Source organism: Oryctolagus cuniculus, chromosome 1 (assembly GCF_964237555.1).
Source record: "Oryctolagus cuniculus chromosome 1, mOryCun1.1, whole genome shotgun sequence".
NCBI classification, from domain to species: domain Eukaryota; kingdom Metazoa; phylum Chordata; class Mammalia; order Lagomorpha; family Leporidae; genus Oryctolagus; species Oryctolagus cuniculus.
The window spans coordinates 84,340,497-84,360,333 of NC_091432.1; the positions used below are offsets into that span (position 1 = coordinate 84,340,497).

General features: G+C 38.3%; 1 protein-coding gene across 5 annotated transcripts in view; it reads right to left on the reverse strand.

Moving 5' to 3' along the window:
• Positions 1 to 19,148, reverse strand: part of SLC36A4 (solute carrier family 36 member 4) — a 64,343-nt gene extending 45,195 nt beyond the window's left edge. Inside the window, exons 1-3 of one of the 5 annotated variants that reach the window (XM_051850296.2) lie at positions 18,946 to 19,148; positions 2,029 to 2,152; positions 816 to 906 (exon numbers count right to left, since the gene is read on the reverse strand). In XM_051850296.2, coding sequence (XP_051706256.2) covers positions 816 to 906; positions 2,029 to 2,152; positions 18,946 to 19,000 — 270 coding nt within the window. In that variant the 5' untranslated portion in view covers positions 19,001 to 19,148. Of the gene's footprint in view, positions 1 to 815; positions 907 to 2,028; positions 2,155 to 18,945 lie in introns of those variants that run through there. The other 4 variants (XM_008262768.4, XM_070076706.1, XM_051850312.2 and 1 more) reach the window with 4 other exon arrangements.
• Positions 19,149 to 19,837: the final 689 nt, after the last annotated feature.

Genomic DNA, 19,837 nt, shown 5'->3' on the forward strand with positions numbered 1-19,837 from the left:
GGCTTTTCAGCCAGATCCGAATGCCTTTAGGGCTGATTCTGAGGCCAGAGTGCTGTTTAGGACATCTGTCATTCTATGAGTCTGCTGAGTATCTCACTTCCCATGTTGGATCACTCTCCCCTTTATTTATTCTATCAGTTAGTGTTAGCAGGTACTAGACTTGTTTATGTGCTCCCTTTGACTCTTAGTCCTTTCATTATGATCAATTGTGAACTGAAATTGATCACTTGGACTAGTGAGATGGCATTGGTACAAGCCACCTTGATGGGATTGAATTGGAATCCCCTGGTATGTTTCTAACTCTACCATTTGGGGCAAGTCAGCTTGAGCATGTCCCAAATTGTACATCTCTTCCCTCTCTTATTCCCACTCTTATATTTAACAGGGATCACTTTTCAGTTAAGTTTTCTTTTTAAACCAAAAAACATGTTATTCTGAGTCAAAAAACTATAAGGCTTCACAATAAAAAGAAAGTACTCTATAAATATATTTGCTACCATGAGTATACTGTTCAAATCCCTGTTAAGTCAAAAGAATAATAGGAAAAATCAAATATTGTATTATGTTTGAAGGGTTTTGTTTGTCAAATATTACAAACAATTAAGTTAAAATTTTAAGAAGCAATTTCAGGTCTACTTTTCATTAGATATTGCTTTATAGCTTATATAATTTTATCAATACATAGTCAAGTAATTATCTAAAGTCACTTTCCCAGGTTATATTTTACTAAGCCTGATGTGAGCCTTGTGATAATTTTTGCTGTAAAGTAGGTTGATTACTATATCTTAAATAGAGATTATAAATGTAAGTCTTACCACTATGCCTGCATTTTTTATTGCCAATGGAAGTCCTAAAAGGCCAGTTCCAATATTTCCTTTAAGTAGATGCATAAGAGTTTGGACAAATCTGAAAAGTATAAGTAAAATTTAATCATTTTAGAATAAAAATTATTAAAAATCATATAATTATAGTTTTAGTATCACAGGAAAACTAAAAATTAATCTAGGTACAAAACCCAGTAACATTTACTTTCTACCACTGAACCAAAAGTCAAAATTTAGTTCAAGTCCTAGCTTTGCTACTAAAATTAGAATACAGAGAATATTTTCTGTATTAAATTAAATTATATTTTATATTTAAGTGAACGTATTTTGTAAACAGTAAATTAATAAATAAAAAGACATTTTCTCACGAAATACTTTTGCTGAAATAATTTTCAGAAAAATATTGAAGATTAGGATGATAAGATTCAGCAGTTCATTGACATTGTATAATCATGGTACCAAACATATCTGATCTGTAATTATCAACTGAAGTAGAAGTTAATTAAAAGATAAAGACAGGTTTCAAAACTGTATGTATGTTAATCAGAGAAGAGAAATAATTAATTCTTATATATAATAAATCCCTTAACAGTATTAACATGAGAATAATTTCCAGGAGGCAACTGGAGGAGGTCTCTTGATCAAGAAGAAATAAAATGAAACTAAGAAGAACAGCATAAAATTCAGCATAAATTCATAAATTAAACAAAAATGACTGCCTAAATTTTTCTCCAATTTATACTCTTCTGTTGTGATCAATTAAATTTTGTGTTATTTTGCTTAATCATTAAATTATGATTAAAGAACTTATTCTAATCTATTAATGATGACAAAATACCAAGAATATTTTTTAAAAAGTGCCACTGCTTTCCTATGACTGTTTTTCAACTCTTCATTTACCAAGAGTTTACCATCTCCCAAGGTCCAACACCTAGCTATGTCAGAAGCAATTTCTCCAAACATTCCTGAACTCTCAATCACAAATTTCCTTCTTTCAAGATCCATGTATGTGTATGTCATTCTTTCCTACATACTGTTCTATGATTTAAATGTATTTCTCCCTTCTGACCTACACTATGGACTCCTTGAAAGTGACAACTGTGCTTTTTTCACCTTTGTGTGTAGAATCTAGTAAAATTCTTTGTCTTTTAAAGATGATTACATAATATATACAAAATGGATACTTTTAAACTGTACAACTTACGAAATGCCCTCTTGATCATCAAGTTGGTAATGCTTCTGGACAGGTAAGAGCTCTTGTTCATGTTCTTCATCTGATGTCCCATCAAAATTCTGCTCATTTATCAAGGGCCTCATGACATCCATATCTTTAGAAAAGAAAAACACAATACTTCACTATTGTATCAAGAACTGGAATAAGGCTGCTATAAACAAATCTTAAATGTTAGGAAATACCACTTGGACTCATCATTTCTATTTCCACTCTGAGTAAATTAATTCATATCGTTACCTTGAGTGTTAGTATTTTTAAAAGAACAACCAGACTTACTTGCTAGAAATTGTTTAGATTATGCAGTATAAAGTGAAAAACTTAAAATACTAAATGCAAAAATTTTTTCTGCTTTATTCATGTGAAGTTTATGAAGTAAATTCATATGAAGTTTATGAAGTAAATGATCACAGAATTACAAGATGAAGAGTGTGAAGAAAAAATCAAATATATTTTTCTCTGATTAGCTTCCAATCACATTGTAAAGGTAAATGGTAATTGGGGTTGTCACCGTGGCTCACTTGGCTAATCCTCTGCCTGTGGCGCCAGCATCCCATATGGGCACCGGGTTCTAGTCCCGGTTGCCTCTCTTCCAGTCCAGCTCTCTGCTGTGGTCCAGGAAGGCAGTGGAGGATGGCCCAGGTGATTGGGCGCCTGCACCCATGTGGGAGACCAGGAGGAAGCACCTGGATCCTGGCTTCGGATCGGCACAGCGCCAACCATAGCAGCCATTTGGGGAGTGAACCAACAGAAGGAAGACCTTTCTCTCTGTCTCTCTCTTTCTCACTATCTAATTCTACCTGTCAAATAAAAAAAAAAAAAAAGTAAATGGTAATCATCCTTTTAAATACTTTAAGAAAATTATAATTTCATTTCAATATTTAAAATTTTAGTATCAGGGCTGATGCTGTGGTGCAGCAGTTAAAGCCCCAGCCAGCAACACCGGCATCCCATATGGGTCTCAATTTGAGTCATGGCTGGTCCACTTCTGATCCAGCTCTCTGTTAATGTGCCTGGGAAAGCAGCAGAGGATGGCCCAAGTCCTTGGGCCCCTGCACCCATGTGGGAGACCCAGAAGAAGCTCCTGGCTTCAGATTAGCTCAGCACTGGCCAGTCTGGCCATTTGGGGGGTGAGCAACAGATGGAAAATCTCTCTCTGCCTGTCTGTCTGTCTGTCTGTCTCTCTCTCCCTCTGTTAACTTTAAAATAAATACAACTTTAATTTTTTTTTAATTTTAACATCAAAATTTGTCTTTATATCTTCACAATTTTTAGCATGATTCTGCTTTCAGAAAGACAACACTAGTCAAAATTGTGTCTCCTTGTTAAGTTCAAATTTGCTGAAATGACTGACTTTAATCAATAAAGTCTGATTACAGAATATTTTAAAGAAGTAAAAACTTTGTTTTATCCAAACACATCTAATAAATCTGTATAACAGGGAACTGAAATAAATAAGTAACTGATTTGGGAATGACTAACTGACATAAAATTTTTAACCTTTTATTTTGGAATAATTTAAAATGCATATTAAATGTGTTAAGAATTATACAAAAATCTTTATGTATTCTTTATAGATTTACTAATTTTTGATGTTTTACATTTTAATTGTTTTAGTTCTTAAATAATTTTATGAATTATTGGAGAGTGAGTTACATACATCATACCATTTTATTATAAACATGTATTTGTTAAAAATAAAGAAATTTTCTTGTGCATTCACAATGCAACTATCAAATTCATATTAGCCTTCATGTAATACATTATTAAATGTATATTCCATATTCCCTTCCATTAGTTGTACCAAGAAAGTCTTATCCATTTTTTCAGTCCATGATGACACACACATCGAACTGAGCTGTTCTACTGGTTGTCTTTGCCATTATATCTTTTATGAGGCCCTTTATCCTCTTTTTACTTCTTACAATCCTCTTTTTACTTCTTACTTTTTAAACTACTTTGTTTGCCAGTTTTAAATGGTATCTGACTTTTACCTATTACCCACATAGTAAGTAACTTATTTTAGCTTCCTCTATCTCTGATCCTTATTTTCTCATTTTTTAGTTATATTTTTTAGTTATATTCTTTCTATTTAGGTATTAAATATGATAGAGAGAAAGGCACCTCCTTCTTTGATGACCTGTTCTTTCCACTGGGATCTCACTGGTGGAGATCTTTCATTTAGGTTTTTTTTTTTTTTTCCCCCAGAGTGTCTTGGCTTTCCATGCCTGAAATACTCTCATGGGCTTTTCAGCCAGATCCGAATGCCTTAAGGGCTGATTCTGAGGCCAGTGTGCTGTTTAGGACATCCGCCATTCTATGAGTCTGCTGTGTATCTCGCTTCCCATGTTGGATCGTTCTTTCCCTTTTTTATTCTATCGGTTAGTATTTGCAGACACTAGTCTTGTTTATGTGATCCCTTTGACTCTTAGACCTATCATTATGATCAATTGCGAACAGAAATTGATCACTTGGACTAGTGAGATGGCATTGGTACATGCCACCTTGATGGGATTGAATTGGAATCCCCTGGTATGTTTCTAACTCCATCATTTGGGGCAAGTCAGCTTGAGCATGTCCCGAATTGTACATCTCTTCCCTCTCTTATTCCCACTCTTATATTTAACAGTGATCACTTTTCAGTTAAATTTCAACATTTAAGAATAACTGTGTATTAATTACAGAATTCAACCAAAAGTATTAAGTAGAACAAACAAAAAAAAAATACTAAGAGGGACAACATATTAAGTTGTTCATCAACAGGGCAAGGGCTGATCAAGTCACCGTTTCTCATAGTGTTCATTTCACTTTAACAGGTTTCCTTTTTGGTGCTTGGATTACAGCTTTAAATACTCATTTGAGTCAAGTGGTTTTTCTTCTTTCAGAATTCTAATTACACGCATATTGGATCTTATTTGCCTGTCTTCTACTTTTACCATTTTCTCTCAGACCCTCTTTATGTTTTTCTGTGCCTCATTTTTATTCTTACTGCCTTTTTTCAATAACACGCTACATTTTCATTGTACATTCTTACTTAGATACCTTGCAATTTATTCTTTGTGAATCTCTGTCCTATTTCAAAGCATTTTGTGCTCTGGAATCATAGTTGGAAAGTGTTTTCTTCAGTCAGTATTGTGGTGTTCAATTTATTTTATGGATTATGGTGTTTTTAGGAGTGAAGTGGAGTAAGTGGGCATGCAACCCCATTAATTTTAATTTCTTCAGGATCCTCCACATCTCATCCCAATTACTCTCTTTCCTTTCACTGACAGATGTCTAAGAGGCATGTCCACTGTCATATTTATCTCCCTCCTCCAGAAGCAATGTTTTCCTAAGACTGCCCCCTCCCCCCATACACAGCTATAAACTTCCAGATCTGTCTCTATTTAGACTTTCTTTTTTATTATTATTTATTTGACAGTGAGACAGAGAGGTCCTCCTTCCATTGGTTCCCCCCCAAATGGCCACCACGGCCAGCGCTGCACCGATCTGAAGCCAGGAGCCAAGTGTTTCCTCCTGGTCTCCCATGCAGGCACTTGGGCCATCTTCCACTGCCCTCCTGGGCCACAGCAGAGAGCTGTACTGGAAGAGGAGCAACTGAGACTAGAATCCAGCACCCATATGGGATGCCGGTGAAGTGGGCGGAGGATTAACCAAGTGAGCCAAGGCACCGGCCCTCTATTTAGACTTTCAACACTTAAATTTACTCTCCCTTTCTCAGGAAAATTTTCACTGTGCCTCTTACAAGTCTCCTGATCCTCTGCTCTCTTTCCCAGGGAGTCTAAAGACTCACTTCCTTACTCTGTATGCTTGCAACAACAATAAGAACTGTTTGAAATGTTCCATTTCTTTCTCAGATAATTTAAAGTTTGTGGTATCTTTCCTCTCTTAAATGTTAAGAAAATGAATTTCATAAATGATTTACTTGTACTCCTTGTTGAATTCACAGACTTGGGGGAAGGAAATTTTGAGAGGTTAAGATTCAGGCAGCCAGCATCAGCCCAGTGTGAACTGGAATACAGTGTTATCAGGGTTTTTAAAACTTATTTTATTTGTATCAGGTGAACAAATTTCATGTATTTTATATATATATGGATTTAAGAGCTTAACGATATTTCCCACCCCATCCTCCCTTCCTCCTATACTCTCAGCTTCCCTCCTTCTTCCTCATTTTTTCTTATTTTTACAAATGACATACTTATGATTTATTTTAAAGTCACAAGCTTAACCTTCAAGTAAATAAAGAATTCAAAAACTAGTAAGTAGAAAGATCTCTGTTCCTCAAGAGTACAGACAAGAGCTGTAAACAATAATCCAATCTCAAAATGTCAATTTTGATCATATATATAATACTTTGATATTTGTCTTTTGGAAACTGGCTTATTTCACTAACATAATGGTCTCCAGTTACATCCATTTTGTTGCAAAAGACATAGTATGCTTCCATGTCTTTTTCTTTCTTCTCCCCCTCTTCCTCACTTGTAAGTCATAGTACATGAAGCTATAGCTTATGAAGGTTTGATTCTAGAACACACCGTAACCCAGCAGTGTTGCTAACTTGCTTCTTGACATCATGGAAAAGGAAGTCTGAGAAGGATTTTGTCTTAACACCTTAGCTGAACTGTGATGCACAAGATTTTCCTGTGTGTTTGGTGGAAATGTACCTGCTAGTGCATTCACGCTAAACAAGGAATAAGCTCAAATCTGATGGTTTAAAATGGAAGTTCATTGTTTAAAGTTTTTCCTTTTTAGGTGAGACAAGGCAAAGCACAGGTTTGCAACTTGGAAGTATGTGAAGTCTTGACAGAGTGTGTCTGGTAATTTGAAAAGTATTCCAAAATGTGGCAGTTTTGCAATCAGGTGAAAATTGCTTCATGATAGAAATTCAGCTGATGAAGTTTATAAAATTGCCCCTTTCTAGCTGCTCTGTTAGGAGTTCTGGTTTTTGATACTTTTTTCCTGTCTGCAAACCAGAATTTGATTTTTTGGTCTTGCATTTCAAAAAACAAACAAACAAACAAAAAGACTTTGAATCTGTTTAGTAGATTCCATATCCTTGCATTTCAGTGTTTTATATGTACTACTTAAGTTAAATAGTTAAAAGCTTTTAAATAGTTGAGCTTTTTAATGTTGACACTTTATTTTGTACCTATTTATATATATATATATATGTATATCTTAGAAAAGCACTTTGTTAAAAAAAATTGCATTTTATATGATTCCTGCCATTTGCTGCTAAATCTGGGCTGGTCAGAATGCTGCAGCGATACTTGATCTAAATAAAAACCTGGCAGTAAAATGTAGAGTGAAAGTTAAAGCCTCTTGCTGTTTTAACTTTATCATAAAGATGACATAGGCAAGCTGTGCAGCTTTACATTTTAACCAGGGGACTCTGTGGCATTTAAAACCGTCTAGAAATGGTTGTACTTTAATGCCAGTAATAATCTGCTTCCTCTATTGTCATTAAAATATATACGTTTAGTGTATCACACAAACAAATCTTACAAGGTAATGTAAAAACCCCAACAGTTGTACATGTTCTGTTTTTGAAAATTGTGGCATGTATTTTTGGGTGAAGATCATTAGAGAAAAGCTCTCTAAAGGTTTTCTGTGTTCATACATGGTATACAGATAGCTCATAAGAAGTCCAGAATCTTCTAAGTGAAGGCATTGTGAATTCACCTCAACTAAATCCATTGTTCCAAAAGCAATTATAAACTTTGACTCTAGTACTACTATGATTTAAAAAACAAAAAAAACTTCCTAGTTTCAGATACACTGGATTCTTTATAGAGCTTGTCTCCATATGAAAGCATGCTGTCCAGTTGCTCTTGTTATGATCTTGTCTGAGTTTTGAATTGGGTGCCACACTTTTTCAGTCACTACGATTGCTTGTTCTACTGTACCATGTATGATTCTTGTCCTTTCCTCTATCCTTCATGACAGATTATGATGTGGCTTTATATTGTGCCTTACTTGTACATTTAAAACTAAACGTCTTCATTCCCTTCCACTTCCTAAATCTTTAACTTTGACCTTTTTGATGTAAGAGAATCAGAGCTATTGCAAAAGCATCATGAAGGATTTCAGATGGGTATGGTTTCAAATTCCCTCTCTTTATAGTTATTTTATATTTGTATGAAAGACCACTTTTGAATGGTCTTTGACTGTGAGAGGGAGAGATTAGCAGTAATTTTACTACATCCCTTTCCTCTGGCTTTCATGAATTTGTCATACATCTTCTTTCTGATGCTTGACTTTATTTGCTTCTTAGCAATAGTCTGCATTTAAAGAAAGGTGTGTTCAGTTCATCAGCTTGAAATTGACTTTCATTTTTCCAGATTTTTTTAGGAGTACCCATTTTGTTTGTTTTATAAAACAGTTGACAAGTCTCTTTAAAAGAAACAGAAGTACAGTACTTTTGAAATACAATGCTGTTAGTTTGAATCTTTTTTATATATAATATTCATACAATTATCTGATGTTTGCCTTCACTAATAAAGCTGTTAGTTTATTCACAAAAAAAAAAGACAGTATTTCATTCAATTTACCGCTGAACAATGTATCTTTTTTTTGTATAATGCTAAGTATTTATTCGAAAGTCAGAGTTACAGAGAGAGGAAGAGAAATAGAGAGCAAAATCATCCATCTGCTGATTCACTGCCCAAATAGCTGCAACAATCAAGGATGGGCCAGGCCTAAGCCAGGAGTCAAGAGCTTCTTCCAACTCTCCCAAGTGGGTGCATGGAGTACTTGGGCCATCTTCCGCTGCTTTCCTAGACGCATTAGTAGGGACCTGGACTGGAAGTGGAGTAGCTAGGACTCAAACTGACGCCCATATGGATGCTGGCGTCGTCACAGGTGGAAGTTTAACCTGCTATGTCACAACACTGGCCCCAGTATATCATACTTTTTAAAGTGAATGAATTTTTAAGATATTGTAAGATACTTGCAAATAGTATATTCTTAAACCATTTAAATATTCTTCCTCTAATAATGTAATTAATATGTGTAAGATAAAATTCATTGAATTATCTAAATTCTTAGAGTGTAATTAATGTGAATTACATAATTTAATTGCCCAACTTGTATTTTTGTGTGTTTTTATTAGTGCTGCAATCTTTAGGATACTCTACATGCACTGCTTATTGAAGAGTTTTTTGTTTCTTGTTCTCAACAATGGCTCAGCCTAGACATGTGCACAATGAAAATTAAATGTTTCCTCAAGTATAAGGTCAATTGGTATATCTACAATTCCACATTTACCCTAAAAATGTATTAAATCACTTTTTGTTTGAGCAAACCCTGTATTCTTTTCTGCTATACTCTCTACAAAGTAAACTGACATTTTTTATCCCATGAAGCCACTGCGTTAGTTTGCTAGGGCTTCCATAACAAAGTTCTACAAAATGGGTTGCTTAAATATAAGAAATTTTTAATCTCAATGTTCTAGGGCCTCTTAAAGTCCAAAATCAAGGTGGTTCCTTCTGGGGGAGTACGATGGAAGGTTCTCTCTTGCAGACCTCTCTCATTTTGTAAATGGCCTTATTCATGTTCTTTCAACATTCTCCCTATAATCATGCCTGTGTCCAAATACCTCTTTCTCATAAGGAGTTCAGTCATATTGGATTAGGAGCTCACTCTATCCAGCATGACCTCATCTTAATTAATTACATCTACAATTGCACTATTTCCAAATAAGGTTATATCCTGAGGCACTTGGGGTTGAGACTTCAACAAAAAAAAATTGGGAGTAGGGGGGCGTGAGGCACACTACTAATATTTAACCCATAACAACCACCATGATTGGTTACATTAGCTTCATCTTCAAATGGAAGCACATTGCTATTTTCAGTCCTAAATGTGTCCTTTGCTGACTCTTGATTTCAGTTGCTTTTATTAAATCAGCTTATCCAAATTGTTATCTATTTGAACTTTCTAATTTCTACCAAGGGCTGTACAGTATGTTCTGTGCTATACTAAGTACACTTTCTGTTCTCAATAAAGATACTTATCACTACCAACATTTCAAAAACCAAAGAATCTGTTATTTGAAGAATACTGCCGAAGGGATCACAGCAACAATGAAAAGTCAGGGAAAAGGTAAGTTTTCTCAAAACTTTAAAAAATATGAATCCAAATGATAACTTTATTTTAATAATATCAGAGAACTTATTTTTAATATCTTTTTAGGTAAAACTGAAAATATGGAATAGTTGAAATGGTCTATGAATACTATTTCTGTAATTTACACGAGCAAATTTTTAAAATAGGTATTACAATATTGACTCAGAGTCCCAAGCTCAAATTAGCTGAGAACAACTGTGCACAAATGTGTTATTCATTTCATTTTGTTCAACAGTATAATCCCCTAAAATTCATTATTAGCCCTAAAATTCATTATTTTTCAATGTTACATAGTATAGGAAACATTAAACATTACTGACTGTGAAAAAATATCTTTTCATGTATATTTCTTTGCTTTAAGTGCATTTGTCTAAGCCATCACATTTAAAACTTTAATAAAACTTTCATTATTCCAGGTAACCACCTCAACTCTCACAAGACTTTAAAAAGTATATAAAAAGTAGATTTTTAAAAGCAGAACATATTTGAGAGAAAAAACATTTCTTAAAAGTGTTAGGCATTTAAGATACATATATCATTAAAGCAGAAGTTTGCAATGTGATACACACTTAAGTTCTGTTGTGTGCTTAAATATATTTTCCTGGAAATGCACTTTCAAACAAAGAGTCTGTAAGACTTTCTCATTGGTTTTAGCATAAATTATTGTTACATTGCATACTAAGAATACATTTAAGCATACTTAAAATGTTCATGGGAAAATGGAATTAAGAGATACTTGTTTTAGTTTAAAAGACTTTTTAAATGCAAATACATGTTTTTCATAATATGTATTTTCTATTAATTTTTTGAAGACTCTCTGTCTTTAATTTCATTTTCCATAAACTTTTTAGTTTCACTTCTATTTGTTAAACCAAGCAAATTAAGATTAGGTAAAGCAATCAAGTTTTAGGAACAAATATATTGGCTTGAATGATACAAGCTAGTTCCTAAATCTAAAGAGTAATTTAAAAGAAAGCTAAATATAAATACTTGAGAAAGTAATATACTTACATACCCACTAGCTTTTATTTTTAAATTGTAATAGAGCACTTAAACCTAGATCTCCATGGAAAAGATTTACTTATAATTGAGTCAATTAGTCATTTATAACTGAGAAATCCCATGAAATACTGAATATAAAGTGCATAACTGTGTTTTTCTCAAATTTAGGTATACTACACAGAAAAATAGAGTAATTCTTTCCTTATTTTTAATTCTGTTTGGCAGATGTATATTAGCACTGGCATTGGTCACAAGACAGAGTGGGGGCATTTTAGGCTTGAGAACACTTGCTGTTTGGAAAAGGTTGGTTTAATGTTGTTGAAACTGAAAGACCAAGTGTATGGAAGAAGATTAAGTCAAAAAACTTGAAAAGTTTTTAAATCAGTCTTATCAAGAACCACAATCCTTTTCCTAATAAAGGCTTCTGGATCAGGTTCAAGAAAGGCAGCATTCATCATAACTACCATATCCCTCCCTTGGTCATTTCACACTGTCACATCAGAAGCAAATTAGTGAGGTATGGGGTAACAAATCAGTGTCCATACTCTCTCTGGTCATCTCCTTCAGAAATATATGTATATAAAAGGGGTTAGTTGGAGTAGTTGACTTGCTACTGAGCAGAGTGGCAAGGGCCAAGATGGCTTTTACTGCATATCAGCATTACAGGCACAGCACACTACAGGAGCTGATACAAAGGGGGCACAGGCACTACCACATTTTATTGGTTTGGGATCCTTCTCACGAGTCTCTCCTAAAAGACTGTCATCACTTTCTTACTTCTTATGAGTCTCATGTAAGAGACTGCCTTCACCTCCCCACCAATATCTGCTGTCAGCAGTCCTTCAACACAAAAGGTCTGTGTCTTCTGATTGAATGTATCCAAAAGCAGAAGTTGCAGTCACTTGCTATTCAATTTCATAAGAATTAATGGGGCTCCAATATACAGTATGTTAAACACATTACCAGATGCCAGGGATACAGCCACTACTGAAATAAATAAGTCATACCTTCATGGAATTCAAACTCTAGTGAGGAAAAGAGACAATACATACAATAATAAGTAAAACAAAGAAAAGCTAGATAGTATTACATTCTAAGGACAAAAACAGGGATTGGGAGACAGAGTCTGTAATTTAAGACAGGTGAGCCAAAGCAGGCCTCACTGAGAAAGTGGCATTTAAAGACCACCTTGGGTGGGCATATGGCACAAAAGTTAAGATGCTACTTGAGATGCCCATACCCCTTATGAGACCACCCAGGTTTTGAGTCCAAATTTTACTCTCTATTCCAGCTTCTTGCTAATGCAAACTGTGGGAGGAAGCAGGTTAAAGTCCTTGGGTCCCTGCCACTCCATAGAAGACTCTCATTGAATTCTGGGGGCCTGTCTTCAGTCTGGCCCAGCCCCAGTCATTGTGTGCATTTAGAGAGAAAACAAACAGATGAAGTTCTCTCCCCAATCGACCCCCTGCCAGATAGACAGATGGATAGATACACAGTGATGACCTGAAGGAAGAGCAAAATTGCACAATGTGGGTATTTGACCAGGCAGTAGGAACAAGATAACGGCTATAGAGGCTCTCTGTGGTATATTTAAGCAAAGGGAAGTAGGTCAGTAACTAGAGAGGAACAAGCAACAGGGAGAGTAGTAGGAGTAAGATCAAAGAAGTAACAGTAGACTGTTCTCAGTGACATGAAAAACCACTACATCAATGTCTTCCAATAAAAAATATAATGTGAGCCAAAAACATAAAATTGTCTAGTAGGCATAAATTTTAAAAAATGAAGAGAAATACATGAAATTGATTTAAATATATTTAAATTGATATATCCAAGATATTATCATTTCAACATGGAATCAATCTTAAAAATTTTAAATATTCTATAATTGTTCCTCATATTACCTTTTTAAAAAATCTATGGACTATTTTATACCTATAGTGTATTTCAATCCAGACAAACCGGTTACATTTCAAGTGTTCAATAACCACATACATCTAATGACCACTGTACTGGACAGCACAGCAGCAATTTTGAGCAGTGGAGTGACATGATCTGACTCAAGATTTCAAAGTACAGTGGCTGCTTGTGGGGAGCAACTCGGACTAGACTAAGTTACTGGAATTAAGACTTATTCTATACATCTGCTCTCCCACAATATGGCGCTGAGAAGGAAGTAAACAGCTTCTACGCAGCTGCCTCTCGACAACTTGAGTGATGACCTGCAGGAGCTGATCTTGCTCCTGATTGGAGGAGAGTAGCGTACTCGGCGTGTGGGTAGCAGAGTTGGGATTGGTGGAAGAGGACTATAAAGGAGGAGAGAGACAACATGCACCAGGAACATCTAAGAGGAACACCTGAGGAACATCTGAGCAGCCCCTGAGAGAGCCGGCCGGCGGTGTGCCGCTCCCCCCGTGGAAGTGGGGAAAGTGGCAGGGGGAACCGCCCTTCCACGGAGGTGGAAGGGTCGGTAGCCAACCCGGGAAGAACCAGCAGCAAACCCGGGAAGGGCCGAGCAGACAAAAGAACAATGCAGGGTCTAGTGTCGTTCCTCCACAAAGAGGGGGAGCGACAGCTGCTGTGTGAAGAAAAGATTTTACAGGAGCAAAGGTAGAAACATAACAGTATTCCAAAAATTCAAGAAAAAGATGTTCATGTCCTTCAAGCATTATGGTAGCAACAGTGGAAACAGAGAAAAGTAGTTAGACTTTGGATATATTTTGTAAGTAGAACCAGTTTGATTTCCTGAGACGACAATAATGACTTCAAGGATCTAAGTATCTACAAGAATGAAACTGCCATTCACTAAGATGTTATGGTTGTTTCATAATGTCTACAAAGTCTTTGATATTTCAGTCTTCAAAAGGAATAATGTAATTACCTTATATTTGAATGTGGGCTGGACTTAGCAAATTCTAAAGAATAGATTTTGGTAGAAGAGATGATGAATGACTTCAATACCAGGTCATAAAAGGCATTATGCCTTCCTCCTTGCTTTCTGATTTGGATTGCTCATTTACAAGGAAGCCAGCTGCCATGTTGTGAGAATACTCAAGTAGTCCTGACAAAAGGACAGCATGGAACTGAGGTTTCCCAACAGCAGCCATAAATTGTTATTCAGCAATAGTTAACTATCACAGATAACTAAAGCCACAGGAGGCACAGGTTTGTCAGTGAAGCTCATCAGGAGTTCAATTTGGGGCATGTTAAGCTTGAGATGTTTATTAGACATCAGTGTGCAAACATGGAGGCAATCAGATTTCTGTGCAAATTAGTGAGTGTTCAGGTTATGAGATATGAATTTGGAAGTCATCAGCATATAAATAGTATTTAAAGCCATGGGACAGAATAAGAGCATATGACACTTCGGTCTGCCTTCCAAATTAGCAAGAGTAATTTCTGAGTGGTCAGATAACTTTTAATTTCAAAAATTCTGTTGTACTTTTCATTTTCTACTATGACTGAGTTATTCAATGGACAAAAGTTCTTTTTTTTAAATTGGTGTCTAGATGGAAAGCATTGGCAGAGAGCTGTTAAGATACAGGTTTCCCTTAGGAATAGAAATTGCTATGGTCTGAACTTTATTTCATAGGCTGTAGAGAGATTCTGGAAGGTTTCCTACTATGTATATTTTCTCCACCTCAAAATGAATAAAGTATTTACTGTCTCCAGTGACTTTCCATCTAAATAGTTATTAATAGATCTGGGTAGCAAAATTTATATCTTTTTTTTTTTTGACAGGCAGAGTGGACAGCAAGAGACAGAGAGAAAGGTCTTCCTTTTGCTGTTGATTCACCCTCCAATGGCCGCTGCGGCCGGTGCACGGGGCAACCGGGACAGAATCCAGCGCCCCGACCAGGACTAGAACCCAGTGTGCCAGCGCCGCAGGTGGAGGATTAGTCTATTGAGCCATGGCGCTGGCCTATATCTTTTTTTAAAAGAAACTATTTCTACTTTCTTTTAGTTTGTTCATTGGCAAAATATAAGTGATTTCCTCTGTTATGTTATCATAAAAGTAATGCAAGTTTATTGCTTTCTGTTTTGTACATTTTCCAGATAAAGGAAAAGACACTCCTAATCCTACTATCCATCTATATCCTCATTAATATATTCACATTTTGGTATATTTCTTTGCCTATATTTACATTTAATTTTTTAAAACATTACTCTAAGTGTACTGCGACTCTGCAGGTTTTTCTTACTCAGTATGATATGCTTTTTCCTGCTTTACTTAGATTTCAAAACCGTAATTTAATGTCTGTATTTCTTTGTGAAGTGGACATGCCACAGTTATTGCAGCAATTTCCTGACTGTTACATGTTTAAGTTGTTGCTAGATTTTCAACACTTATGTTTTAGTTAATGTCTTTGGGCAGAAATCCATTCCTCTATGTACTAGCTTGCCAGAAGCAGAATAGTTTAAATGAATTAACATTTTAAATACATTAGTACACATTGCTAAATTCATGGTTTTTTGTCTAAAACTAGAAATTGAGATTAATTTTAGGTCAGAAAATTCAGGCTGAAATAACTGCCTGATCAATAAAAGAGAGTGTACAAGCACTCCTACCTTGAGAATGTTCCATCTGTGCGTCCATTATAGTGTACATATAGTCTACAATACATCACACGTCAGATGTGTGGCATATTTAATGTACTAATATAAAACTGAATTGTTAGTGGTTCTTATTCCTCTATAATTTTTCCAGTTGTAAATAGAAATGATTATATCTAAGTAGTTTGATGTCCATTGCTTAATAGTGTTTTATTTTATAAGGCACTATTATTCTTGCTTACACCAATCATAGCATTTTTCAGAGCTGCACAACTGAATTCCTGGTCACAAAAAAAAAAAAAACCAAGATTCATTAATGAAATATTTTCTGTGTAATGTAAACTGGATCCTACAAATTTTAATTACTCTGGGGTGAGTGTTCAGGTTTTATTTTATATGTTCTTAACTCTAATCACACTTTTCTTTAAAGATTCATTAATTTATTTATTTACTTGAAAGGCAGATTTATAGAAAGGCAGAAGCAGAGAAGAAAGAGAGAAAGAGAGAGACAGAGGTCTTTCATCTGCTGGTTCACTCCACGAATAGCCACAATGGCTGCAGCTGTGCTGATCCAAAGCCAGGAGCCAGGAGCTTCTTTTGGGTCTCCCAAAACACTTGGGCCATCTACTGCCTTCCCAGGCCATATCAGAGAGCTGGATAGGAAGAAGAGCAGCCAGGACTCTAACTGTCGCCCAGATGGGATGCCGGCACTGCAGGCAGCGGCTTCACCCACTATGCCACAGCGCTGGCCCCTTTGATAGCACTTTTACTACGTTGGGTATTGAAGTATTAGTCTCTTCTCTTAGTCTCTATTTCCTTCTGGCTGACAAAACATGTTTTACACATCTTTGCATAGTCATATCATGCTTTGTAACTAAAAAATGCTCAGAATTATTAGTTATTATTAATAATGAGTCCTAATTTCTTGCCTAAGATCGCCAGTTTAAAATCTTATATAGCATAATATGCTTCTAATATATCATTATGTAGGAAGAAAAAAATCGGTATTTATGGATTACTTATATGTCAATGACTGGGCTCTATGTTTCATATACATTGTCATTTCCTAAGCACAAAACTTCCGTGTGGCTGAAATCATTAGTCTCATTGTACATATGAAAAAACAGGATCAGAGGAACCTGCTTAAAATGTATAGCAGCGATGTCACGGGGCACCCCCTCAGAGTGAAGGCCATGGTCTTTACCTGCACTGCAACACCCTAAAAAACCTGGCCTCATCACTGCCTTGATCACTCTGCTTCAGCCACCTTGGCCTCCTTTCTATTCTTGTCTTGGGCAGCTTTTTTCTTCTTTGGATAGTCTTTCCCCAGATACTCATTTGATTAATTCCCTCTTATAAGTCTTTGCTCAGTGAAGTCCATCTTTATAAAAGTTATAAAATACTGTAAACTGCCCACTACTGATTTCTCTTGCTTTGCATTTGTTTTCCATAACACTTCACAGAGCATATAACTAGCTGATTATTGCCTTTAAATGTTTACTATCTGCTTCTCCTTACTAAAAACAAGCTCCATGACAACAAGAATGGTAGCTTGCTTTGTCACAAAGTATCTCAAGTGCACTGAAGAAGCTCAAGGAATATGTGCTAAATGCACCCACATAACCTGAAAAAATAATGAAATAAACTGAAACTTTTTTTTTTTTTGACAGGCAGAGAGAAAGGTCTTCCTTTTGCCGTTGGTTCACCCTCCAATGGCCGCCGCGGCCGGCGCGCTGCGGCCGGCGCACCGCGCTGATCCGATGGCAGGAGCCAGGAGCCAGGTGCTTTTCCTGGTCTCCCATGGGGTGCAGGGCCCAAGCACCTGGGCCATCCTCCACTGCACTCCCTGGCCACAGCAGAGAGCTGGCCTGGAAGAGGGGCAACCGGGACAGAATCCGGCGCCCCGACCGGGACTAGAACCCGGTGTGCCAGCGCCGCAAGGCGGAGGATTAGCCTAGTGAGCCGCGGCGCCGGCCGTGAAACTTTTTTCAGTTAATAAAATTGTATATGAGGAACATCTTTGGATGCCACTTTTAATGGCTACCCTGTATATCACAACTGCCTAGCCAATTTCCTTTAATTACACACTGAGATAGCTACCAGCCTTTCTCTATTACAACTACTGTAATGACAATCTCCTGACATATACACACTTGTTACATGACCTTTTGGGAAATGCTCAAGAAATGGAATGTTTTCTGTGTCAAAGGATAAAAGGTACATTATGCTGTTCCTACCAGCAATGTCTGAGAATACCCACTTCCCACATCTTCACTAATACAAGATTTGTGAATTTAAACCTGTGTTAGACTTGCATTCATAACTTGATTCTGCCACTAATAAAATTTAAGTGACTACATCTATAAAACGAGGATAATAATAGGCCCTACACTACCTCACCAAATCCTTGTGAGGATTAAAGGAGACAATGCATATATATAACACCTAGCACACTGCTTACACGCAGTAAACACTCAACAAAGTTTCATTTATTGCTTCTATTATGATTTAACAGAAATCAACTGCAATATGCAATGCACACTATTCCAAGATCATCAGCCTGTTATTTAAACTGAAGCTCACTTTGAACCATCCAGCGTGGAATTCCTAACTGGGAGGGCATTTTTCCCACCCTGACCTTTACTTGTGTTTCCTTTCGCGCAGCTGCCCCGTCGCCTAGGACAGCGCAGAGGAAAGCAGGAAGACGAACTTGGCCAAGTGCGCCAGCTACAGGTACCTCCCGCTGGGCCCGGCGCGCACGTCCGGCTCTGCGCTCCCGCCACAGCCACCGGCTGCCGCGTTCGCAAGACACAAACGCCGGCAACTTCCTTACAGCATCCCTGGAAAAAACCCGCGAGAGTCACCGCGCAGGCTCCAGCGGGCTTCCGACGTGGACACCCCGCGCCCTCCCCACGCCGCAGCGCACACCCACTTCTGAGCCCTCTGGGCCCGGCTTGACACCAGCAGGCCCGTCCGCCACACAGCCGGTTCCTGCGTGGGAGCGGAGCCCGGGGCCGACAGCACCCAGGCCTCCCGAGTACCCCGAGGAGAGGTATCGCGTGCCAAACCCGCACACCCTAAGAGCGTCATGCACACACAACACCCCGCACATCACAGGTCTCGCACACAGAGAACACCGCCCCGATACGGACAGAGCGCGGGAGTGGGGCAGGGTCCCGCGGCCCCTCCCGCCCACACGCCGACACAGACCTAGCTCCTCGTGCATCGCCGCCTCGGCCGCCGCCGGCGCCGCCGCCGCTTCCATCTCTCCAGGGTCTCCAGGACGCCGCCGCCCCGGTGATCGCTCTCCCGCCGCTGCGTGGCCGGCGTCAGGCTGAGGCCTCCTCAGCCCCGCGGGACCCGAGTCCCGGCGCCCGCCTCCCGGCACCGTTCCCCCACCCGCGCAGCGCCGAGCATGCGCAATGGGGCGGCCTGGCCCACGCGCCGCGGGGGTGCGAGGGTGCTCCCCCGGGGACCCGCGGGCGCGGCCTGTGAGGAGGAGCGGGCGTGGCAGAAGACCAGCCCTGGAGCGAGGCCAGTGCGACGTCAGCTTGCAGAGGGCGGGATAACGGAGCTGGGACGCTCTGGAGATGACTCGCGGCAGGAACGTAGAGCTGGCGCAGACCCGCGAACTGAAATTTCGGGCGCCCGCCCATTTACACTTGATTTGAGCCAAAAGGCCGAGAAGCGACGCGCCCGTCCATATACAAGCCGCAGCGCCGGTCAGTCTCCTTGGAAAATCACACAGGTCGGGATCTGCCCTCTCCGTGTTGGGGCTCTGAGCACCCTTTGCCTTAAGGTCTCCTGTGCTCTTCTTTGGAGACAGGATGCAATCAAGAAGTGAACCCACTCAACTCAGAGGACTATCAAGATCTTTGACCGCGGCGCCGGAAGGAAGTTGGGGTTACGAGTAATGACTCTGATGACAGTGTCCAGTCTTCTCAAGCACTATACATTGTCTTACTGAACTCTGACAACCTTGTGAGGTAATTTGTGGTGTTTCTGTCCGTTTTACAAATAGGGAACCTCTTACCGGAAACAGCAAACTAGTGAACGAACAACAGAGTTGGAGTTGTCTCGGCAGCCAGTAGGGGCCTCAACC